Source organism: Tyto alba, unplaced genomic scaffold (assembly GCF_018691265.1).
Source record: "Tyto alba isolate M040663 unplaced genomic scaffold, T.alba_DEE_v4.0 Super-Scaffold_33, whole genome shotgun sequence".
Classification (NCBI taxonomy): Eukaryota; Metazoa; Chordata; class Aves; order Strigiformes; family Tytonidae; genus Tyto; species Tyto alba.
Genome location: NW_024881308.1, coordinates 12,157,606 through 12,183,501, shown reverse-complemented (window position 1 = coordinate 12,183,501; position 25,896 = coordinate 12,157,606). Strand labels below are relative to the sequence as shown.

General features: G+C 36.2%; 1 protein-coding gene across 3 annotated transcripts in view; it reads left to right on the top strand.

Annotated features, from left to right (window-relative positions):
* Positions 1-25,896, top strand: part of LOC104364854 (serine/threonine-protein phosphatase 4 regulatory subunit 1) — a 26,895-nt gene extending 999 nt beyond the window's left edge. For 2 of the 3 annotated variants that reach the window (XM_042801263.1, XM_042801262.1), the window contains 18 exons: positions 5,865-5,997; positions 6,356-6,462; positions 6,993-7,135; positions 7,658-7,804; positions 10,183-10,290; positions 11,405-11,470; positions 12,064-12,222; positions 12,736-12,929; positions 13,286-13,722; positions 15,583-15,815; positions 16,872-16,964; positions 17,490-17,675; positions 18,007-18,168; positions 18,791-18,891; positions 20,047-20,167; positions 20,870-21,004; positions 21,749-21,890; positions 22,784-25,896. In XM_042801263.1, the coding sequence (XP_042657197.1) occupies positions 5,865-5,997; positions 6,356-6,462; positions 6,993-7,135; positions 7,658-7,804; positions 10,183-10,290; positions 11,405-11,470; positions 12,064-12,222; positions 12,736-12,929; positions 13,286-13,722; positions 15,583-15,815; positions 16,872-16,964; positions 17,490-17,675; positions 18,007-18,168; positions 18,791-18,891; positions 20,047-20,167; positions 20,870-21,004; positions 21,749-21,890; positions 22,784-22,938 (2,822 nt within the window). In that variant the 3' untranslated portion in view covers positions 22,939-25,896. Of the gene's footprint in view, positions 1-175; positions 202-5,864; positions 5,998-6,355; positions 6,463-6,992; positions 7,136-7,657; positions 7,805-10,182; positions 10,291-11,404; positions 11,471-12,063; positions 12,223-12,735; positions 12,930-13,285; positions 13,723-15,582; positions 15,816-16,871; positions 16,965-17,489; positions 17,676-18,006; positions 18,169-18,790; positions 18,892-20,046; positions 20,168-20,869; positions 21,005-21,748; positions 21,891-22,783 lie in introns of those variants that run through there. The other variant, XM_042801264.1, reaches the window with a different exon arrangement.

The following is a 25,896-nucleotide window of genomic DNA, read 5'->3' as shown; positions in this document are numbered from 1 at the left end:
GGTGGCTGTGTGCGCACCTTGGAAGCGGGAATGAAAAAAAAAAAAAAAACCGCCCATGTACGTACTCCGGTTGGCGAACACAAGCCGGTGGTTTTAGGTTAAGTACTGTGTGGTAGGTCCTAGACCGGGCAACAGCTCCACCTCAAGCTGGTGTAGACCAGAGTTGTGTTGCAGGAGTAGAGCTGAACACCAGACAACTTGGTAAGAGCTGTTACTTGAAATAAATCTTTGACCAATAATTATATGAACTTGTATCACTTTAGAAAGCAGGTGTATACGTGAGGTGGTTTCGTTGGCGCTTTGGATGCTGGATTGGCTTTTTTATTAAAAAAATGAAAACTGCTGCTTAACTTTGTTTCTTGTTAGAGATTCTTTTTGTTTACCACAAGATCATTATTGTTTAATAGTATGTGAAAAACAGATGCCTTCTCAATTTGGCATGAATAAGCTAGTTTAGGGAAAAGGTGGTCTTCACAACCACTAGGGGAAATGTTAAAGTGAGCTCTAAAGTATTTTACTGGAAGGATGTGTAGGGACATTGCCTCTGTGGACAGGAGGTCGTTCTGTAGCGTTTTGTTAGCTGCTGCTCCTAAGTGTTGTTCTCGGTCTTAGAGGTTTCTGCATTTCACAAGTAGGTAGCAGAAAAAAAGTTTTTATTTTATTTGAGTTTTAGAAAGAAAAGTTTGGAGTCTTTTGTGATGTAAGTGATATATAATTGATAAGATTGTGTTTGTAAGAGTTCTTAGTTCATTCTATGTTTTTATTTTTGTGTATTTGAAAATATTTTTAACGTTTGTCTTAGATAAATTGTAACTCTGTGAGTCGTAATTAATTTAAAACTAATTAAAAAACATCCTTGTAAATACTGTTACCTCTTTGAAAAGCTAAAAATCTGTGTGGAGGATAGTACTTGAAATACACATCTGTAATACGTAGGGGTTTAAAATTTCAATAACACTGTAGGAAGTTGATGAAAAAGAGGTACTGAAGGTTATTGCTTGCTGCAGTAAGTAAATGTAAGAAGTTTGTAAGCATCAACTTAGATGACAAAAAAGCATGTGTGAAGTAGGATTTAAGTAAGAAGGATGTAAGCACACCAAAATGTATCAGCTAATGCTGATTAAAAGGCTGTTTTGCAGTGACTTGCTCTAGCAGAAGAGCTGAAACAGTTGTTGCTGTAGTACCTTATTTAAGAGTTGAAAATATCGTTCTCTGCTCTAATTTAAAAACAACAAAAAAAAACCCTTAAAAACACAAACAAAACCCTTGATAGCTCTAATGAATGGTTAGCTGTTTGAATTGATCCGGGGTTTCTGAATTGTTCCCAGTTCCCTTTCCAATTTTTTCTTTCTGTAATAAGAAAAAAAAAGCTAAACCAAAACAACACTAAACCCAAAACTAGTGTGTCATTTGAGTTCTGTTTGCTGAGTGTGTAAAGTGCAAGCAGTGGAAATAAGTTCAAACTTCCTGTAGTGTTCTGTGATGGGCCTTGGCCTTGAACCAAGGGTGACCATCACTAGGAGTTAAATGTTCCTTCTCCACTAGTGTTCAGTCTTTGGCTCTTCTGTTGAGACTAAGTAATGGATTTGTCTGGTAAGTAGATTACAGAGCTCAATGCTTGTAGGCAAAACTAGTTTGAGTCATGAAGTTAAATAATAAGCAATAATAAATAAACTTTTTATATAGGTCACTTAAAATTTGTGTTAAAAATAATCAATTGCAGGATGAGCATGTAAATAAATGTGCATTTTAGAGCATTGTTGAAATCTTATTTTAACATTTTAAAATATTAAGTTCATTAATTTGATAATGCATTTAGAATTACAGCATTGAAAGCTGTTTTTGTTACAGCAATAACATTCAGGTGTCTCATTTAGCCTGAGATACAGTTATGCTAATTTAGTGACTAGCAAAGAGTTCATGGTGCATTTTAGGAAAATCTCAGTGAAATCACTGGAACTGGATTTCTTACTCTTTAGACTAAAATGCTGAAATTCTGTTATACACATTAATGATTATTTCCATTGAAACAAGCAGAGGGTCTGGGGGATTCCTCTGAATATGGGGAAAAGCTGTAGTAAAATCTGCCTAAATTCATTGAGTACAGTTTGAAACTTGTTTTTTTGTAAGGTGAGATATTGGATCATCTGAAAAATAATTAGCATAATTATGTTCTTTTTACAATAAGGAGAATGTATTTTTTAAATTATTTTCCTAAAAAAAGCAGGAGGGAAACCCACTTCCTTGAGCTCACAGAAGCATTGCACTCTTCATTAGTATTTACTGTTTTGTATTGGAAAAGGTGGATCATGATACTAGCTAATGATGTTGAATTGCCTAGTTAAATCCTGTGACCCTGTAGGTGTTCTTACAGGCTCTAAGCAGCTTTTGAGACTAGGTCAAGTAAAGGCATGATAAACTCAAGTTCAGCTGTGAATACTGTTGCATTTATTCTTGTTTATAGGTGGTCAGATTTCAAGCTTGCTTGTTTAATATCATTAGAGGGAAAAATGCTGAGTATTTGATTCACCTATGAAATAATATTAGACAAGTTAAGAAATACTGGTTAGTTATTTTTCTGAAAATTAGTTTATAGTACTCTGGTGTATTCAGAGACTTGTAAGTGACTGACTTTTTGTAAGTGGCTATGATTTTATGGAAAAAGAAAATTAAAATTCTTGAGAGAAGACAAAATGGATTCTGCCATGACTATTCCTTACTTATGTGTACTGAGAGTGTGTGGAAAAAATTTTAGGTATTTAACTCTCTTGATCCTGAACTTAAGTAGTTTGTTCTGTTTTCCCTCTGGTCCTAGAAGCACTGGTGTGTGCTTAGCTAATTTAAATGAATAATAGGACTACTCCAAGTAGTAAAATTAATCATGTTCATCATGTTTACAAAATTAGTCCCAGGTGTAGTGTTGTAGTCAAATTTAGAATTGACCCTGAATTCATTGTCATTTGAATTGGTAGGAATTCTGAAATATTTGAAGTGAACTGATGAGAGCCTTCATTCTTAAACTGTTTCTTAAATCAAGAACAGGTGGGCACTAGATAATGGCAAGTATATTGATTTTTTTTTTTTTAAGCCCTAATAAATCTTACTTTGTATAACAGGTGGCTAGCCTCAAAAATTAGCTACTGAAAGAATGTCTGATCTGTGTGGATTTTAAAATACTTGTATATTATAATTGCATAGATATAGGATGGTCAGAGCTGGGTTTGGATATGGAGAGTTTGTTGCAACCTCAGAAGGGAAATCCGCAATCCTACCGAGGCTCTATAACTTCCTGTGAGGTTTCTTTTGAAGTGGCAAATCCTGGATGCTAACATCTTCAGCGTGGTAGGGAAACTAGCCCTAGAGCATGTGGACAGATCAATCCCAGACAGATCTGTGCAATGTAAATGATACATTCTTGTGCAGGCAAATGTTTTGAACCTAACAGAACTTAAAAATATATAAAGAGCAGCTACTAGAAATAATGATGACCAGCTGAATGGAAACAAGGGTGTCAGTACAAGACATAGTCATTATAACAGCCATGAATAATTAGCATATGCATATGTTTCTGATCAGGTAGCTGTGGTTCACTTGTAGTACCTGTATCTACATTTGAGATGTGAACATTTATTCTAATCCCACAGTTTTCTTCTGTTTGAATCCCATTTAAGTTGTTGGTCAGAGCACGTTGTCTGCAAGAGCAGCAGAATTCAGAGTTGCTCTAGTCTTTTAATTCAGCTTCCTTGGAGACTGTGTGCCTTCATAAACTAATCTGCTTTTTATTTTTTTCCCTGAAGACCCAGGTATAATATTTTGCTCCAAATATGTTCAGTTGATTTCTTATTTAAATGAGCTGTATATCTGAGAATGTTTTGGCTCATTAAATAATTAGAAAGCAGAGTTTTGTTTGTCAAATGAGAATTTTTCTGTAGGAAAAAAGCTGAGGCTTGATACTTCTCAGTAATAGAGAATTTTTTAACATAAGTGATTTAAAATGGGTATTAGTGTAGTTTAGAGCCAAAGTTCATTGTGCTGGGTCTCAGATTAAGGTATAATTTAGGGAAGGGTGTTTTTAATACAAAACTGGTAGAGTAAAAGTGAGGGAAGATCTGAAGCTTGATTATCCTGATTAAGGTACAGCCACTTCCAATCCTGAAGAAATTGTTATATCAGAGATCATGGGATTATGTATACACATAATTTAACTGACTGGCAGTTTCAGAATTTGTTATGAAATAATACAGACCTTCCTTTGAGATGTGCAAAAGCTTTGTACTGATTGGGGTGATGTATTGGGAAGGACTGTAATTTTTATTTATTTTTTTAATTAAACCAAAATACTGAAGATAGGGATTATATAGTATTTTGCATACACATTTCTTAATCTTCAAAGTGTGTCAGTGGGAAAGGATATTCCTGTTCTTCCCACTTTACAAACAGGAGAAACTGTTGCTATAAATGAAACTAGTCCTGGTTTGCTTTTAATTACTTAGCCAAAACTGTTGGTTTTTAATATGGAGGCACCATGTAAGTTGCCTGGAGACAGAAGATCTTTGCCGTAGAGGTATAACCTAGAGTGCCTAGATTATAGTCTCATAGGCACAATTTCAAATACAACCTATTTGACTTGTCATTGTCCTTTCAAGTTATTACTAGTTTTGTGCTTTCTATACTGATGTAAATACCTAATATTGTGTCCTGCCAAGTCAGAAACTGGTTGGTTGTCTTCAGTGGCTGTCCCGCTCAGCACATGCTGGTTTGAGAGACTACTACTTGCATGTGAACAGCTGCATAGGAACAATTTTCATGTACTTAAGTATCATCATATTTGCTATATTTGAACAAAGTACGCATAAATCTAGGAGTGGTTGGTTAGGAAAGATGTAAACCCAGAGCAGGAATATCAGCTACCTAGTGCAGTTATTTCTGTATGTGGTTGCTGAATGTGTTCCTATATCCATTGCTGAAATGAGATAATTTGTGAAAGATTGATGTGTTGCAGCGATGTTATTTCACTGTCTTTGTTTTAAGGATGAAGGATTTTTTAAAAAAAAATAATGTTTTGGCATCAAAGTTATCATATTCTCTCTCCTCTTCACGGTCTTACCTTTTGCCTGTAATCTGTAGTCAGGAGCATGTTACTGGACTACGTGACTATAAGACTTGATGAGGCAAAAATTAACAGTTAATATGGTAATATTTGGTTAAAAGTCTGAAGCTGCAAATACAAGAAAGATTTAGAACAGAGTAGCTTTACATGGGGGAATCTGTAGTTAATAGGTCTGCAGTAGGGAGCGCTCAGTATGTTCACAATCAAGGTAAAGTCAAAGTTTTTCCCAAAACTACCAGTCTGGTGTATGGGACCTAGTGACTACGGTGAGAAGAATGTACCTTGGTAACTTTGAAACAGACCCAAGAATTTGCTGATTTTTAAACAGTTTGGGAATTTGTCATTGTTAAAATTTCATTTTCTTTTAATGGGATTTATTTTCCTTCTGAGTGTGTCAGTTTGCGGCATGCAGTTTAGTCAGCTGAGCCCTCTTAACTCACAGTGCATGTAGTTAGTCCATGCAAATGTTAAAGTAAAATGTGTTAAAAGCTGAGGATTTTATTAAGGTTGAAATGAATTAAATTTCAAAGCTTGAATTTACAGGCTCATATACAAGGGTTGCTGTTGAGTTCATTAGGTACAATTTAAGATTATTTTTTTGTAAGCTCTTTCCAGTGACATGCAGATACTTTGAAGAATAGCTCTAAAAAGAAATAGTTATTGGTATCTTGTATTTTACACTGTAACATCTCTTGCTGAATCTTGACTTTTTTTCTTTTTTGTTTTTTTTGGGTTACTCTTCCTGTCTTTCAAGTTGGGTTTGAAGATTATGGACCAGACTGTGATAGCATGAGGATAACGGCATTCTTGGATATTCCTGGACAGGATAACTTAACTCCACTGGCTCGTCTAGAAAAATATGCCTTCAGTGATAATATATTTAACAGGTGAGGGTACAACGGCTATACTTGATGATTAATTGAGTCTGATAACATTGTGAATGTTAAGGTGCTGCTAGTTCTGTTATTATTCTCCTAAGTACATGCCTGGTATTATTTCTGTTTGAGTAACTTCTGTATAACATTTCCATAAGAGGAGGTTTTCATGCCTTGTTGTCCGAGTAAGATCTCTCGACTCTATCTTTGTTTTGTTGGGATGTGGAGAAACTATATAACTGGTATGTCTGAATGTTCAGAGAAGAGCTTGATCTTTTTTAAGGTACTCATCTACATTTGATAAGTTCCACTTGCATTCCATTTACATGTTGTCAGGATAAAGGCAATTAATATGTTGTTCACTCCACAGGCAAATTATTGCCAGAGGTCTTTTGGATGTCTTTCGAGATTTCAGTAATAATGAAGAAGACTTTCTGACTGTAATGGAAATAGTGGTCAGGCTCTCTGAAGATGCAGGTTTGGAACTTTGTTTTAAATTTTTGTAACTTATTTTACATAAGCTGCAATATTTCGAAGACAGTAACTTTAATTTTTGAGAAGGCAGTGAGTGAACTAAAGAAATTAAGTCATCTAACAACAATATGTGTCAGTGGAAACAGGATTTTTTGTTTTTGCAGTGTTTTGTATGGTAGGTGCGTGAATGAAATGCCCTTACTTAGTAAAGGGCCCAAAGTAGTATTTTTTTTCAGGGAATTCTGAACATGTGGTGTATGTGGTGATCAAGTTTTCTAGCTTATACTTCCATTTTTATCTGATATATTTGGGAACTGATCCCAAGTCTCTGGACTGTGATGATGTATGTAAAGCTGTTCTATTTTATTCAGCTTTCCTTTAAGAACAGGAAATCTCAGTGGTGATATTTTTTTTTGAGTATTTTCAATTCCCTCTGTTGTGGAAACATTAAAAAAATGCTACTTTTTTTCTTAAGGTACTTGATCTTAATTTGGTATTTACTGATGTAGTTTTGACTTTCTTTTTATTACTAGAACCAACTGTACGTACAGAGCTGATGGAACAAATACCTCCTATTGCTATTTTTCTTCATGAAAGTCGACCAAAATTCCCAACAGCATTTTTTGAATACCTTATGCCCATAGTAGTGAGATACCTCACAGATGTTAACAATCAGGTAGGAAAAACAGACAACATCAATTGAATCATTGGAAAAGTCTGTGTGGTTCAGTGAATTTAAGGCATGAGGAAGAGATAAGAGGAAATTCCGTGTTGATTAATACCTAGCTTTTATGGAATGCTTTCTGTTTGTTGGTTTTAGCCCACTTTGCTAGGGAGGTCTGAATTTTCTGTATGCTTTCCTTAGCCAATAATGGGAAACTTAGAGGATTTGCCTGGCAGCATACTGACACAGTCTGTTACGGGAACATAAAAGTTCCTGTAACTTAAAAGTCATGTCTTCTACTTCATCTTTTGGTTTCTCATCAGAATTTGATGAAACGCAATCTAATGATTTTATTGAACTTTAGTATTTATTACTAATTCTGTATGATGTTAGAACAGAGAGGTTCCTTCTGTGTGTTTTTTTTTTTTTTTAACTTATATGTGTGTGTTCATTGAAAACATGCCTTTTGTGGTTCTTGTATCAGTAAATGCTGTTTTTATAGTGATGTACTTTTTTGTTTGTTCATGTTACTAGGTTAGAAAAGCAGGTCAAGAAGCACTGTTTATACTGCTAGAACAGGATCTTGTTGCTCAGAGTGACATTGAAAATAAGGTGTGTCCGATTCTGTTGGACCTTTCTGCTCCTGACAGTGATGATGAGTACAAGGTGGAAGCTGTGAATGTAAGTGAATTTGGAAGGAATCTTCCTTTTTTCATTTCTTGTCATTTTTGTTCTTTATCTTTTGGCAATACTCATGTAAAGCTCTTTTAGAGTATAACAACTTTGTGTGAGATTTTTTCATGAGCATAAAACTGAGAAAATAAAAATTGTACTTGCATTCGGAATGTCCCTAGAGCTTCACATTAATCATTGAACTTAAACTTTCTATACCATCACTATTTCAGTTTGTTTTATTCCTTCTCTATTTGTTAGTTGCTCTGTTGTGAATTGAGAACCTGATGATGTGATACAGTTGAAGCTTAAGTGTACTAAGCTGTTAAGCCTTGAATGTGTAGGTTTCTTTGTGATTTGTAATGTTGAGCACCATTGAAACAATGTGAATATTCAAAGAATTGGAACAGGCTCAGGACTTTATACACTGTTCTGAGAGGTTAAAAATTATCTTATTTGAATTCAAGAAGAAAGCAAGGTTGTCTTGAGTACTGTTGTACCTAGTACTATTTATTAATGCCTATGAGTGTAGAAGTACTTTGGGTTATCTTTCTCTAGGTCCTGTACTTTTTGTGTGATGAAGTAGTCTGGGCTTCTGCATCAATTAAGTGCTTGAGGAATCTTTTTGAAATAGCACTGCATGAAAGTTGAGCTATAAAGTACAGTGATTTAGAACAAGAATGTTGTTATATGCTTAAAAATGTAAAGTATCAGATCTTCAAACTCAGAAGTTTTTCCCAAAATGATGAGGGGCTTTTTCCTATAGGTGATTGGTGTTGTATTGAGTACTTGAATTGAGTATTAACAAGAGCTACTACTCTGTTTGTATTAAGATGAGGTCTAGGAATAGTCCTGGCAATAAATAAAATAAGCAATCAAACCTTTTGTGTTTATTCATTAACATATTTGAATTTTTAGTGTAATACAGCAGGTATTTAATTTTTATTCTGAATTTTTGAAAAGATCAGGTTTAAGAAGACCATATTTATAATTCTGGATGCTAAATGATTGTCAAAATGATAGCCTAGTAACTTTAAAATGCAGTTGGTTCTTGGCAGCCTGGTTTTAATTCTTAAGATTGTTACGTTCTCCAGCAGTTTCTTTAAATTTACTCTACCAGGCTTTACAATAATGTTGTAAAAGAATGAATGATGACCTGATCTTAATTCCTAAGGATTTTGAAACAAACATTCCATGTTCACTTTCAAGAAATCAGTTAACTCCACAGAAAAGTGCTGGTGTGTAATTACATTTCAGCATGGATATCTGACACTTGACCTGTAAAACAGTTCTACCGGCTAGATTTTCCTCTTCCTTGTTTGGGAGTTGGGTATTGCTCAAGCAGTTTTCCAGGGTGACATATGAGCACCAGATGCTTTTTAGGAGTTTGAAAATTTGTGGGAAAGGCCTTGAATGGTGCTTATTTAGCATTCTATTAGGAAGGCAAATGTTTCTACAAATAAATCTTGGTTTTGTGGAGGTTAAAAGCTTCAATTAATCTGGAAGAATAAAATGAGTGTTGTTAATCAGACAACACTTACGTAAGCATTAAACTCCTGGTGCTGCAGGCAGAACGGTTGAGTAGAGAGGTGCAAAGGAGCCCTTTCCTTTTTACTGTTGTAAATATAAGTTATAGCAAGGTATCCCATAAAGTGGGAGCTGAAAGGAAACCTACAATCCAGAGCACCTAATTTTCACAGCAGAAACATGGTTTGTAATGGTAGTTGAAACTAACAGTTCCCGGAGAAAACTAAATTAATGAGCATGTTACTAACTTCAGTTAGGCTGCAATTTTTAACTCCTAAAATTTGAGGATGATTCCTCTAAAGTGAGCATTAGCTCACATATGTAACTAGTTTGTCTGATAGTCTCCTTTCTCTCCTGTTGTATGGCAAACTTTAATCACGTTGTCTGAGCCTATAAAGACCTGGGACTGTGCTTGTTTAACTATCTGAACAGCCTTGTTAAAGCCAAGGCAGCTTACTTGCATGCTTAAGCTTGAGATATTTCTAATATGCTTAAAGATTGTGATTTTTTTGTATGCTGGCTAGTGCAGTGGAACTTTTTGTCTTCTCCGTACAAAATGCCAGAGCATTGTAAAAGCCCTTGAAAATCCATTAATTAATAAAAGTCTATTTACCTGTATGAAAAAAGACAATTATGTGCAGAAATGTTACGTTCAGGCACAGTGGCATAGAGTGATTTTAAATAAAAACTATAGTTGTGTCTCAAATAAGAGGTGCATGGAAAGACAAATAATGTGTAATAGTTAAATCTATTTTGATGCTAGTTGCTCTCGCTCTCAGAAGTAATTTTTAGGAGAATATTTGGCTGTGCTCACAAGCTTTATAATTTTTCTTGGGTATATCCCCTTCTTGATTTTTTAGATAATATGTAAAATGGCTTCTATGTTGAGCAGAACTACAGTTGAGCACATGCTGCTTCCTCGCTTCTGTGAACTGTGCAGTGATGGGAAGTTGTTTCAAGTCCGAAAGGTTGGTGTGTTTTCAACCCTAAAACACTTAAAAATTAATTTGCATGTTGCTGTTCAAGTGCATTCCTGAATAATTTAGTCATAACTTTAGCTGATGAACTTTGAAAGTGTATGGAAGAGCAATTTTAATTTATTGACATGGTTCTAGTTCCTGTAGTTCAGTAAGAAAATAGATAAGTCCTTAGGGAATAACTTTAGTGTAGCAGTTAAACTGATCTTGCACATTTTAAGTTTTGCACAACCTTTTTTTTTAAGCCACTGTGCTTGGTTATAGGATGCAAACAAGTTGTCTGATCTCCACCATTTTATTTCAATATCAGAAATTCAGAAGCAAGATACTTGAGATCCTTCCTTTTAAAAAATGAAAAAAATCGGGTATTATTGGAAGGAGAAATCCTAAAAGTGTAAGACTCATTTTAATTCATGTCAGACTACAAAAGGAAACTTGTAGCATAAGAAGTCTTAAAATACTTGACTAGACTTTAGGGTCATGCAGAGCTTCATCTCGGTCCTTAACATAAGCTGCACTTGTTTGAATTTGAGCTCTGTTATAGCCTTCTCAATAAGCATATAGAATGAATATATCTTACATTAACACAATTCTATCTTAATTGATTTCCGTTTTTGGCAACATTTTTTTCCACCATGAGGCAATGTCCCTTTTCCCTTTGATAGTGTTGGTAATGTACTGTAAATGGCACCAACTTGAGACCGTGATTAAACTTTGCTTCAGCAAAGTACTTAAGCCGGTCTCAGCCATATCAAAGATAGTTCTGTCAGTACACCTAAGTCCTGACCCTAGTATCATATTTTAGTTTGCTTCGGCTTTGACAGCTGCTGTTCAAAGTAATTTAAGCTTTCAATTAGTCTTATTAGTCCCTTTTAATGATTACTGAAGTAGATGATGCTCTTCATGCAGAAAGCTTTATTGCTTACTCTAATGAGTCTTTGTTCAGGATGAGTTAATATTACAGGATGTAGTTACATGGCTGAAATTTGAACAGTCAAACATGTGCAATTGTTACATGGGATAAATAATGCATGGTGAAGTTGATAATAAAACTAATGCACTTGAAAGAGCCAGAATGTTATTCATGACTCTTTTGATTTTTTAGATTTGTGCAGCTAATTTTGGTGACATTTGTAATGCAGTTGGGCAAGAAGCCACAGAAAGACTGCTGGTATGTAAAAATGAAAATCCATTCTCAAGACTTGTATTTCTTGGTTCAAAAGGTTTAATAATGAGTTCATTTAGTGTCTTCTCTGTAAATCTGTATGCATGCTTTTTTTTTTTTTTTTTTTTAAATTGATTTGGTAAAGGTTTTGGTTGAAATTATACAGCAAAACTGGGAATGAATAGAAGTGGAAAGTTCTTGTTTAGCAAAAGATTTTTTTTTTTAGTTGACAGCATATATATATATACACACATACACTCCTGCACACTTCAGAATTACTGAGTCTTTTTCCCTGAATTTAGATGATCAGTCAAGTTACACTTTCAGGAAAAATAGGCCACTTAATAATCCTTCCTGTTTTTTCCTAGTGCATATAGTTATTTATAAAATGCAAATTAAGTAAATGACAGACAGATAGTTTTCCAATTTCTTCAATTAATACAGGTTTTTAATCTGTTTCCATTTCTTCTATTGTTCACTTATTCTAGTTTCCCCTGATTTATCACTGTCTCCAGTTTCCAAACACATACCTTGATAGTGAGTTGCTGTAATCTTTGTTTAGTTTTTAATTAGTCTTAGTTTCTGCTTATTTTTGGCAGATTCCCAAGTTCTTTGAACTCTGTTCTGATAGTGTTTGGGGAATGAGAAAAGCTTGTGCTGAGTGCTTTATGGCAGTGTCTTATACCACGTCCCCAGAAGTTCGCAGAAGCAAACTATCCCCGCTGTTTATCAGTCTTATTAGTGACACTTGCAGATGGGTAAGTAACTCACTCTGGAATTGATGCATCTTCCCAGGCAGATCATACACAAATAATGGGCAAGTCAGAAGTGCACTGTAAAAGTTTTCTAAACTGAATTTGCTGGGATTAGAGTCTAATCTACTAAAATCTAATCTTCTCTAAGATACTATCCTATTTTTCCTCTGTTATTACCTCGAATTTCTAAAAATAATTTTTTTTTGTAAGTGTAAACACTCTTCTCAGAATAGGTTGCTTGTGTTAAAGGTATTGGTTGAAGTAGTAGACAGTGATGTCCTTCAAATTTATAACTTCAAAAAAAATTTCCTTACTGTGATTGTAGATACATGCTGAATATTCTAACACTCTTTGCTTAGGTGTCACTTATTTTGCAAGTGATAATATACGGTATTAAATGAAGCTGTTATAGTAAGAGTCAATTGGGTCTTACTAAAAAATTGAACGAAATTTTTATTTTTCAGCATTAATTCTGTGGGAGTTGCATGAATGATGACTGGCTTTATACTATCACAGGTTCGTCAGGCTGCTTTTCAGTCTCTTGGCCCATTTATTTCTACCTTTGCAAACCCTTCAAGTGCTGGTCTTTACATTCGAGAAGATGGGACGCTGAGTATCCGACCATCAGCACAAGATGTGAATTCCAGTTCCTGTCAGCCAAGCCACAGCATAACTTTAGTGTCTTCCAGTACAAATGCTACATTGTCCAGGTAAAATCGTGGGAAAGATGTGGTGTAATGGAAGGGGGAAGAAGGAAGATAATTTTTTTAGTTCCTGTTCAGGGCTAAAAATGTCAATTTGAGAATATAGTTCCAGAAAAGGTACGAAGAGTGAGGTTAAGCATGTGTCTGAGTGGCCACATTATTGAAAAATTCACTTGGATGGCTTCACAGGAGGGTAAAAGGAAAACTGGTGAAAAAGCATAGTTGTAACATTGATTCTGTTGTTCTGCAGAAAAATTAAATTTCTGTAGTTATTGCTGTCTTTTTATGAAGTATTTCACTGAAAAGTATTGTTACAGAGTACTTCAGGTTTTATTTGGATAATTGTGTGTGTCTGTTACCAGTTCAGAACAACCAGTGGAAATCAAGCCAGAATCATCGACTGAGGAGACTTCAGCTGAAGTTAGTACAAAGCTCTCAGTTGAGAACCTAAATAAAGATACACAGGAAGAAAGTTCAGAGTGTTGTACCAATCCTGGAGAAGATGTGTCTCAGTTGTCTCAGGGTGACCGAGTTGCTGCTAGTGTCGTAGAAGTCACTAAGGACAGCAGTTTTCCTGGAACGGGCTCAAGGCTACAGTCTGCTGAGGATGTATTTAATACTTTTCTGTACTGGCGCCCTCCTCTGCCTGATATAAGTCAGGATCTGGAGTTGCTTCAGTTCAAGACTGAAAAGCACAAAGACAGCTGCTCTGTGCCATGTAATAACTGTGTTGCTAGTAGTGAAATAAAAAAAGTTCTAGAAAGCTTACAGGAGCACATAGATGATCCAGATGTTCAAGGTGAGACTCTAACAATAAAATCGTGTTTTCTCTGAGCATGTTTTCTCTTGGCCTTTACAAAACCCTTGACTGCATTTTAATTGGCTTGGTGCTCACAAGGTGATGAGTAGTAAATTATAGCAGAAAGTTCATTCAACAGCCTTTTTCACAAGACCCGAGTTACTTCTCGAACAGCTGGGGAAGTGTTCCTAGGTCCTGTTCACATGAGGAATAAATGGGATCTAACTACAAAAGGGAAAAGAATTTACTAACACTTGTTAAAACCGTTGTTAAGAACTATAAATATTGTGGGTTTAGGGATAGATCTACCTGTTAGAAGCTGAATTTGTCTAATATTTGGTTGAGTGAGAATGGCCCTAATTTCAAGTCAGCTTTCCTTAGCTCCTCATACAAGCCTATTGATGAACATAGTGAAGTGATGATAGTCTGATAGTGAGAAGTGTATGTGTTTCCAGGGCCAAATCCTTCTTGACAAGCCTGTCATCCATAGTTAACTTGGTTCCTTGTTCCACCAAGTCTCTTGAGTACTCTAGTGAATTAACAGTTTTCATCTGCCCATTTATTCATACCTTCTCTGCATGCAAAGTCAGATCTGCAGGAACCGCAGCATTGTTTGGATTCTTTGCTGGAGTAGTAAGCCAACTGGCAGCGTGGCATATTTAGGTCTCTCCCCATGGCCTTTCGGAAAGGTACCAGGAAAATAAAAAATTTTTCATGTGTGAGGCAAAGGATCAGAAAAAAAGGGAAGGATTTAAAAGAGGAAGAGGTGAAAAAAATACAATTTAAAGCAGTAAAGGAAAAAGTGGAAATCAAAATGAACAAATGAAAGGAGGGAAAAGGTGTAAATGAGTGTTGGGGGAAAAAAAAAGTCAGAGTAAAAGGAAAAGCGCAAAAAAAACCATTATGTAGAACTAAGACAAATGGAGAGGTGTTAGCCTGGCAGCTCTACAGTGAGAAATGAAGAGTTTGGAGAAGAATGGGAGAAAACAATGAGGAAGATTGCTGCCATGTACCCCCCTTACGACTTTAGCAGAACAGTTTTGCTTTCTTTCTCAGAATAAGATGTGGATGTTAGTTTCTGTGTTCTTCCCGCTCCGACTGCAACAACACTGATAAATATGCCTGTAATCCATTCTTGTGCCTTGAAGTTGTCCATTCCCCTCTTTTTCAAGATATTCTAGTGTTCTTCACCTTTAAAATATGCTCTGATGTTTCATCTTAAAACTACTTGCTGTGGGATTGTGCAGATATGTCTATCTCATAGTTTCAGCTTTCTGAACTCTTACTAACTTGATGTTTCTAGCAGCAATGTAGCATAATGTGCAAATACAGTTTGTCATAACTTTATTGGTGATACAGTGGTAAACCCAACCTTCTGTTTTCTCTCTACTTCTGCACAATGGTTCAGAGGTGGTTTGACTAATTCCTTCCTCTGGATAAAGTTTTTTCTGAGATGTTTTAAATGTGCTTTAATTCTTCTTCTAAGCAGTTGAATCAAAGAATGTAATAAAATAATTTGTATTAAAATGATTGACAGTATGAAGAATGGGAGGTGAGTCAGTATGCTGTGATACCTCATTACAGGGGATCATTAGAAATATCTTTCAGTAGCAGATATTAGTAGAATGCTTCTGCTGAAAATATTAATACATCCAAATGATTGCTCTTAATTTGCGATGGTTTTGTGGAAGAATAATTGCCATTTCCTTTCTAAGACCAAATGTTTGCTAATATACCATTTCTGTGCAGCTCAGAAGAAAAAAAGCTCTGGATTTCTTTTTATCTTTTTAGATTAATTACAAGTTTAATGCTTTCTAAGTGCAAAAGGGAGACTAAATAGTCGTCTTTTGCTTTATACAGCTCAGGTCCAAGTGTTGTCTGCTGCTCTCAGAGCTGCTCAGTTTGATTCTGTTGGTGACTATGAGACCAAAAAAATGGAAGAAAGCAGTGGCAAACTTCAGAACAAAACTATTTCAGATGAAACAGCTGTTTCAGATACTACCTGCAGCCAGGTGGAGGAAGACAGTCTTTCATCCCCTGCTTCCCAGGATAACATCAGTGACCAGTCTAGCACCAGTATATTGAAAAGCACAGTAAGTATGCATTGTACTCCAGGTCAACTACTGTGTGTGATCATGTAGTCCCTGCCATAATTGACCCACTTACGATCTAAAGCCTTTGAACATTAGTACGCTGTATTTATCATATGCTACTTACTTTAATTAGAAAAGCTATTGAGGGCTATTATTTCTGTTTGCACACGAATTACTGAAGAGATAAAGTTTTACAATAGTCTTGTAGGTTTGTTTTTTTTTTTTCAGTTGGAATGTACCAGCCACAGTCTTGCCTCTTCCTTTAATTAATCTAAAATTAGTTTTTTATCTCCAGACTGGAGGCTGAATCAGGTGGTGACACATACACAGTTCCTGTTTACTATTTCTTAATTATAATGTACAGATAGGAGTAAAAAGAGTTGTTTGCACAATATTTAATGTTGCTGGAGCTAATTGTGAAATATAAAGAAAAGCTCTCCTTGTCTGTGAACAGAAATTGCACATAAGACCTATATGAACAAAAATGTAAAATACTGTGTGAACTTTCAAACTTTGTATGTTCTTGGTCTTTCAAACCTTTTAATTCTTTTGAATCTGTGTTTTGATATTTGGGAAGTGGTGTATGCTTTGTAATTTGGTAGGCTTGGGGATTTCCAGCAGTATGTTCTAAAATAAGGTAAAGCTTTTATGATGGTAATGACTGACTTGGAGCAACTGCTAAACTATCTTGGCATGAATTTAAATTATATTAAACAAGAAGAAAAACTATTTAAGAGTACAGTGAAAGCAACCATTGGAAATCTGTGTGAATGTTTGGTTTATTCTGTTAAATTAGATCGCCTTTTTTTTAGAAGTAAATCTAACTACTGTCCCCTTTGTTACTGCTACAGTCTTAATAGTGTTTGTCTTACTGTACAAGTCTGTTGTCTTTTTCTACTTGTATAAACACACTGAGTAAGGCTTTGCCTATGCAAGGCCTTGTCTGTAAAAGGCTGCTCTGTATCTGAATTGCTTTGTTCTCTAGTGTGATGCTTTGAAATACCCCAGACCAGCAGTAAGTTGAATTCGTTTCACTAGCTGTACATCCTTTTACAGGACTTGGAGGAACAACACAGAGGAACCAGTGTATTTTTAAAGAAAGAACAAGAGAATGATCCACCATTTGAAGATGACAAGTCAAAATTACAGGTGATTAAAATAGCCTCTAACTGCTTTAGTGGAGCACTGGATACAGTTCATCTTATCTTTAATACAGTGATAGCTTTTGCAGTTGATCAGTTGCGGAATATGAAGAAATGCTCTGGGCATTTGAGGAGAACCCTATTTTAAATTAGAAAGCTAGAAAAATTCTCTTGCCATTTTGGCGCATTAGAGGCGATCTGTGCAACCAAGGGAAGCACTGACAATACTGTTTTGTTACTGGATTTACTGCTTGTCTTCAGCAAAGATAACATTTTCAGATTGGATTGATGCACCATGTTGATAAAGTAATAATTACTGCTCATTGCTGACTGCTCTGTCCTCATGAGAGGACAAATAACTATAAGGGGTCATTTACACTTTGTAAAGCTAGCCCACGAGAGGGAGGTCCTGCCACTGTTTGTGCTGTCAGGTGGTTGGTAGCAAGAGAATACTGTAGGACAATAGGTGTATTTTATTTCTTAAGATCTTAAAATAAAGTGTCTGTTGCTGAGGTAATGTCTCTCTCTATAGGATATCATACCTCAACCTTTATTAGACCAGTACTTGTCAATGACTGACCCTGCTCGAGCCCAGACTGTTGATACAGAGATAGCCAAACACTGTGCGTACAGCCTGCCTGGGGTGGCCTTAACACTGGGCAGGCAGAACTGGCACTGCCTGAAAGACACATATGAGACGCTGGCCTCAGATGTACAGGTAAAAAAAAAAAAAAAAAAAAAAAAAAAAAAAAAAAAAAAAAAAAAACAAACAAAAAAAACCAAAACAAACCTCGGAATTTTGAGTAGCTTTTTTGTTCACTTTTTTGCACTGAAGTTATAATATGCTTTCTTACAAGGGATTAAGTGTGCGCTAAAAATACAAAATTCAAGATTTAAATTGGACTTCATAAATAAGATTAACATTTTCTCCTGCTGTTTAACTTAGCCATGTTTCTTCTGCTCTCTCAATCCTCACAAAGGTGTAGTTCAAAAGCTTCTTTATTTTAGTTATGGTGCCTAATCTAGTTCCCTTGTTAAACTGTTCACAGTGGAAGGTACGTCGGACCCTAGCTTTCTCCATCCATGAACTAGCAGTTATTCTGGGGGATCAGCTAACAGCTGCTGATCTGGTGCCAATTTTCAATGGATTCTTGAAAGATCTGGATGAAGTGCGTATTGGTGTGCTCAAACATCTGTATGACTTTCTGAAGGTAGGAGAAAATGCAATTTCTCAAGACAGATATTTTTCTGACTTCATTAAGAGATTTATAGTGACATGTGCAGATATCAATATCTAATTATATGTTCAGTTTTGTGCAATACTGTCATTTTTTGTATGTGTCTAGTGAGGTTTTTTTTAAGGTCTCTCACTTCTCTTCTGTCTCATCACAACAAAATACCAAAACTAAAAACCCTTTGTAAATGTGATTGTAAATGCTCTTAGCTGTTGTAAAGGAACTAGTATTTTGTGCAATCCAGCTGGAAAGTTGTATCATGAGGAACTTGTATCTGGGGCTGGGAGAGAATGAGAGCAGATCTTGGTGGGCTGCTGCATAATAAACACAAATCCTTAGTTTTTGGTTGTTTCCTCATATGCCCAGAAATGGTGCTTTTGACATCCTTGTGGAATTGATGACAATGTGCTTTTTGGGATGTCAGTCTTGTGTGTCCAGGCACTCAGCTGATTGTGTTCAATTTTTAGTGTGTGTCTTGTGAGCGATCACATTCTTTCAAGTAGGAGAATGCACGTAGGTGTGGGTAGAGTAATATACCAGAGAACTGCAAGTAATTAATTTTATCAGGTTTTTTATACTGATAATGTTTTTCCTTTAGTTACTTCATGCAGACAAAAGGCGAGAGTATCTTTACCAACTTCAAGAATTTGTGGTGACTGATAACAGCAGGAACTGGAGATTTCGTTACGAGCTGGCAGAGTATGTAATTTTGTGAATTTGTGATTCTTAATCTATATTACTAACATAGAAATAGGTAATTCTATTCAGAAGTTAGCACGCCCCAATTAGGAGCTAAAAGATTACAACCATTCTTTATTAAGCAACAAAACTTAAAAGCCACTGGCTCTTTGGGCTTTTTTGGTTTTGGGGTCTTTTTTGGGAAGTTGTATTGTAATCAAGTGTGACTGAAACTTAAATGCCTGTAATGATACCGACGTGGAGATTGGTTTGCTTGCAGTTTATGAATTATGACAATCAGATAGAATACTATTCAGTGAGGCTTCAGATTTTATTAAGTTCTAGACTGCTTTGTAAAAATCAGTGAAATGTATGTACAAACTAATTTTTCTAACGTGTATGAAAGAAAAATTATTTCTTAGTTTATTCATTTGGTATTTCCATATGACTGGGTGTATAAAGGAGATAGAGTAATATCTCACAGTTCTTTTTTTCTACAAGCCCAGTTGATATTTGAAGCACCCAAAGAATGGTCATAGGCATAGTTTGCAGCTAAAATCTGACCTTTGTATTTATCTCATTGCTGTGTTTGGGCTGTTGAGGATTTACTCTCCCTTTGTAATTTGGCACAGCAAACTAAATCTCATTCCAGTGCAGGGAAGTTGTGCGGCAGTTCCCTGACATCTAGTGGAGAGCTGTCGCTTTGTGGCTGGGTTGTGCACGGCTGCTGGTAACACACTGGCAGTGGTGTGGCTAGAATGAGTTCTGTGCAGTTCCAAGATATAAACTGTTTTCTGAAATGTAGATTTCTACACCAGAGTAAATATTTGATTTTTACTTGCTGAGATTGTACAGGATTATTGGTCTGAAATTGCAAAGAAACTTCTCATTGTACTTCTGTTTGTAGCTTTTGTTATTATTTGGAATCATTCTGACTCATTGGTACATCTAGTTTAGATAAAAGTTTCTCTTTGACTCCCTGATGGAGTAAAGCATGTGCCTCTAATACATGTGTGCACCTTCATAAAGTAGAGAAGAGCAAACTGTTAAGTGCTTTGTAATAACTATGATATTTTCCAGACTCCAAATTGATCCTTCCTTATGTTTAACAGATGGTATAATCGGAACAGGTTAGTGTTGCACTTGCTAGAGTTAATCACTTTCTTTGTGTTCCAGGCAGCTGATCCTGATACTGGAACTCTACAATCCCAATGATGTCTATGACTACTTGAGACATATTGCACTAACTCTCTGCTCGGATAAAGTTTCAGAAGTTCGGTGGATCTCCTTCAAACTGGTAGGAGATTTAGTTCACTTCCTGGAAGGAGTGGAGGAAAATGATCCTTGAGTGTGATACCTGAAATAGCTGTTTTCTTTCAGACAAGTAGGGTGAATACAGATACGTTTTGATAAACATGGTGAACAGTATGGAAAAAAGTGAAATGAAAACTTTGTAAAATTTTGACTTGTCAGAATTCCACTGATATTAATGTCTTTCTCTGTTGGTTGTATGTGAATGATAAATGTATTTTCAACTGGATGACAACCAGGTTGTAGAAGATTTGGGACCTCTTCTTCCAGTTTGTGGAGGGGGGAAGAATTACCTATCTTCCCTCAAAATTGATTTAATTTGTTATGAACTTCATGATAATGCCATCATCCCATAGATGTCCTGAATGAGTAGAAAGATTCCTTCAATCTCTTTTTCTTAATGGCGCCGTGCAAAGGGGCATTATTTTAATGGCTGTTGTAATTTCTTCTAGTGTTTTTTGTTTCACCTGAACAAACAGCTTTTTTAGAGTTTATGCTTTCTTTTCTCCATAATAAGCACGGTAATTTACTAAATCCTGCAAGTGTGTCTAATTACACTGAGATTTTGTTGCCCTTTGTAGGATTCAAATGAGATTATGCTTTTTTACCTTTTTAAGGGTTACAACTGAAGTCTTATCTCTTCTTTTTTATCTCTCATTTTTCCCTTCCCCTTTCCTTTGCTTCACAGGTTGTAGCAATACTACAGAAGTTCTATGCAAACAATGCAAATGCATTGGGATTAAATTTCATTAATGAACTTGTAGTACGGTTTCGTCACTGCTCCAAGTGGGTTGGAAGACAAGCTTTTGCCTTCATTTGTCAGGTTGGAAAGTTATTTCTCTATATTTCTGTGTACAGTTAATTTGGTGCCAGTTTGGGGCTTTTCAGTAATGTGGGCAAAACTGAAATTTGGACTTGCAATTTTTTGGTCATTTTATGGGATCTGTTATTTTGTGGGTTGATAGTGGCAGAATCGGTCTCGTCTCAGTACTACCATATGGCTATCCAGTTTTGAAGCTGGGATCCTTGTTCTGGTCTGTCCCTCCACCTGAAATAACTGATCCTTGTACTTTCTGGTATCCCAAGAGCAAAGTCAAGAATGAAGTCCTAGACGGAGATGCATTTTGTAATACTTTGACATGCTAGGATAAAGGTTCACAAGAGCTCTTGAAACTGTCAGTGGGTGCTAGATACCAGGAACCTGTTCCCTTTTTATGTCCACTTACCCAATCCCCTCCAAACCAAAAATGCTTACTTCGGTAGCCGTGAGGAGCAAGGGTTGCATGTTGAAGGGCAAAAGGATGATGACCGGCAAGAGAACTGTATTTCCTACAATATAGCTGAAAGCAAGCTACCTGCTCTTGTTGGGTCACCTGCAGATGATCTTTAGAGTGGGAAGACATGTTTTCATTAACAGTATGTCAAAGGTTGTACTTATTTCATCAGCACAGGGTGTATTTGTTCAGTGTTAAGCACTGAGCAAATTAAGGACAAGAGGGAAAGGAATGGCAAACAGTGTATTTTTAACATAAACCTTGCTTTCTTGTGTTCTGTGTTTATCCTGTAGGCCGTAGTAGAAGAAGAATGTATGCCTGTTGACCAATTTGTTGAACACCTGCTCCCCAGTCTCTTAAGCCTAGCTTCAGATCCTGTGCCCAATGTGAGGGTTCTGCTTGCCAAGGCGCTGAGGCAGACCTTGCTGGAGAAAGGTGGGCTCCTTAACTGCCTTGGGGTGAGCGGCCCGGGGAATGCTGTTCGTGCCTCTGCCGGCCCCATTCGCCCTAAATTGGCTCAACTGGTCAAAGGCCGTTTGGTTCTGGTTTATACTGAGACCAGGATTCTACGTTGCAATCTGCAATACTGCGGTTAAATTCGGGGTCAGAGAGCGCGGGTTTGGGGGCGGGCGCGCGCGCTCCTCAGCGCCGGGCGGGGGCGTGCTCCGGCCGCTAGGGGGCAGGCTCGGCCGGCCTCGCGGAGAGCGGCGGGGGGGGGGGGGCGGTGTCCGGGACCTGCGCGGCGAAGCCGCTTTACTTAAAACGCCGCATTAGATTATTTTGCTTTATTTCATACCTTTATGTTAATGTAGTCGTCGTTGCGGTCCTTCAGGTGGAGTGTTGTACCGTTTTCTGAGAAGGTTTGCACTGTCGCTTCAGTCTTAAGCTAGCAGTTGTACTAGCAAAGAATTTTGTGTGCTGCTGCAGTTCCCTGTATTCCTTAGTAACAAAAACATCAGTTGATTTCTGATTAATCAGAAGAAGATGCACAGAAATATGCTATCTCTTTTCCGAGTGAAGTATGGAGAATGTTTTGTAGTGCATTGTACAGTGGCAGCTTCCTGAGCTTGCTTTTACTTGTTGATACGTTTACATTTAGGGCTCAGCAAAATAATTTCTCATAGAAATACTTAAGTACCTAATAAGATGAGTAAGAAGTCGCATAGTTCTCTTTCTCTGTCAGCTTCCTTAGCTTCCTGTAGCTTCTCTAAGGAGCTTATAAATTGGACGAGATACTCCAATGTTTTTGGCATCCTCTGTATTTCTTTTTCTTTGGGGTTTATTCTTTTGGCTTTGATTAAAATTGTCTTTTTCTTCTCTTATTCTAGCTTATTTTAAAAGTGTTGGCAATCCTCATCTGGAAGCTGCTGAAGAGACCATTCTAGCCCTGCAGTCTGACAGAGATCAGGATGTGTCCTTCTTTGCCACCATAAAACTGAAACAGGGTAATATGAACAATACTACCATTGAAAAACAAAACTAATGTCTTGTTCTGCAGTAGACACTGAACATCAGAACGGTTATTCACCTTATCTTCGTGGTTAGTATGAATAATGTGGACAAATAAGAAGGTTTTTGTTACTTGTTTGAGATGGAAAGGGTTTATTGAAAACTGTTAAAATCTTCATTTCATGACCCTGTTTCATCTACAGCTGTGTGTCTGATATGCATGAGTATTTCATTTTGGTTTTTTTCTTTGTAAAGGTGGGTGATAACTCTGATCTCACCTGCAGTTAAGTATTGTATGTGAAGTCTTACACCACACTCAGTGTTCAGTTCATATGTCATTTTTTAACAAAACATTGCCAGTAGTAGACCAGTATGCTATAAGTTTGAAATGGTTTCTAAATCTTGAAACCTGATTATAGCAAACTTACATGAAGATATTATTTCCTCGCTTTTATTGTTGTTTTTTTATTGTTTCAAGTATTGCATTTTAACTGAAAAAAAGTGTGTATATATGTGAATAGTTTTGAAATTTAACAAAAAATTATGAAGAAAATTCTGTAGCAGTGGGGGAAAACTCAAAAATAATTTCATTTTATAATGTAGTTACTTTACTAGAATTAAGGCATGGTTCATTTTTACTTAATGTTATATTTTTCAAAGCATGGAAGGCTTAAGATTCTTTGTATATTTTGACTTTTGTATTAATTTGTTGTTTCTGAGCTATACCCTTACAGGTGTTAACATGTCTGTTCTCATCGCTGCTGGCTCTTGCAGTGGTAGGTAGATTATAAATTTTACAAACTGTGAATTACTTATTCTGCCCCAGCAAAGTTCACTTCATTTAAGGGATTCTGTTCCTGCACCATGTGCTGTGTCTGTAGAAGGGTATTACAGAATTTTACAGACTTAAGTTTTTGTTTTACATACACACCTCACTTTAAAAAACACTTTTTAACTGGTCCAGTGTTCAAATCCCAACCAGCCCACTACTTTGTTCCTAAGAAACAAAGGACCTCTAAATTCTGAAAAACCCCAAATAACAAATGCTCAAGGGAAAGGTGGTGATGCAGTTTGCTCTACAACTTCTGTTAATTGATAAGGGCTGGGGCAAACAACAAATGAAGGTTACTGAGATGCTGAAGTAGGAAGTTTTGGAAGAAATTAAAAACATACATATAGAACAAATTTCCGATAATAAAATCAGATAGCTTCTGACCAGTGAAATTTATAAAGGTAATGCTTTTTGGTGGATCCTGTTTTCCGCTGTGTCCCAAATCTACAGATAATGTGGGGCCTGGGAAAAAAGTCTTTTTTTTTTCTAGATTGTGGATTGGAACTTTGTCCTGTTCAAAAACTAATGCTTGAATACTAAAGAAATGGTTTAATAACAGTTAACTTTCTCTCTGTGAACACAATACTTCATCACAAATAGACCTGTGTAAGTATTCCCCCTTATTTCACTGTTGTATTAGTAAGTAGTTCACACAGGTGAAGGTTTTTACAGAAATAACTTCTTTTTTGAGTTGTTTAAATCTGGTTTGTCTGCAATACAGCAAGGAGGTTCCTCAGCTGGGTTCTGTATTTTTGGAGGGCTCAGTTTTGTATAAGTTTAGCTAGTCTTGTATTATAATATGTACAGTATTTGTAATAAATTGTTTTCTTGTGAGATCACAAAATGCATTTTTGGAAGTTACAGGCAGAAATATAGCACTGCTATTACAGCAAACAGTATAAACTCTGTAAATTCTGCAACACTCTACATTTAATTTTTTACAATCTTTTTATAATTTAAAGCAAAGGCTTCTTCAGTACAGACTTTTTATGATTGCAATTTCTTAACAAAAAGATCCCTCGAGTTATTTTTTTTTTTCTAGTTCTACTATCTTTTTCTAATGCTGGCATTATACTGGTATTTTCTAACAGTTCAAATTTTCTAAGGCCTTTCTGACAAGGTTTTACTTCTGTTTTTATTATCAGTTCATTAAATTTCTCAGCACTGAAAAAATTTTTTTAAGTGTGTGCATATGTAAGTATGTTTGAAATGTACTGTATATAAATTAAATACTTTGAACATTAACCCAACCAGGTTTTCTGTTTGTCAGATAATGTTAGTTACAATAGTTGCAATAATCCACTGGAAAACACAAGCTTCCATATGTTTTAGCATGTTTGGTTAGTGTTCACTAAGTTTTTAATTAGAATATGTGTAAACAGTAAGGCACTGCCTATAGAAGTTCACGAAAAAGCTAAACAAAGTTCTTTGTTTTTAACAATATTTTGGTACCTCTCTGGCTCCAGAAATCATTTTTGCTTTAAGTGATATGATTTCAGTAGAGCAGTTAAAAACTTTTGATAAAACTCTACAGTTGCATGCACTAATGGGGGACACTGTAGTTTTGGGGTGGGTTTTTTTGTAGACAATGTGCTGTTCTATTAAACAGATTTACCCTCTACAAGGTTTGTCTTTTAGTTTTAAACTAGAAATTATTTCAGCATGACTAAAGACCGCACTTTACGTCTTGTACTAGACAAATGTATGCAATGATGAGTAAAGCGGTGTGTTCACATAAAATTCTCTGGGTTGTTTAAATTATGCAAAAATATGTATTTTAAAAGCCAGGTGGAGCAAAGTTTAGGTAGTTGATCCACTTCCACAACAGCAGTAAGAACATCACTTTTAAACATTTCTAGCTAAGGGACATGAAAATAATGTTAGTGGGTGCAATGTTGCTTGGATGCTGTAGGAAATTGTCAAGCACTTGTTATCCAAAGCATGTTAGTCATGTTGCTAAGAATTCAGGCTCACTGGTATCTCGTGTTCGAGACACGCTGGCACGGGTCAGGATGCTGCCCAGTGGTGGTTGTGTCTGTGCACAGTGTTGTTTAGAACCCAACTAAGTGGGGACACTCTGGAAGTGTCATTTGTCAGAATAGAGAATCTATGTAACTTTGTATTTATCTCAATAAATCCTGTGACTGTTTTATAAACCAA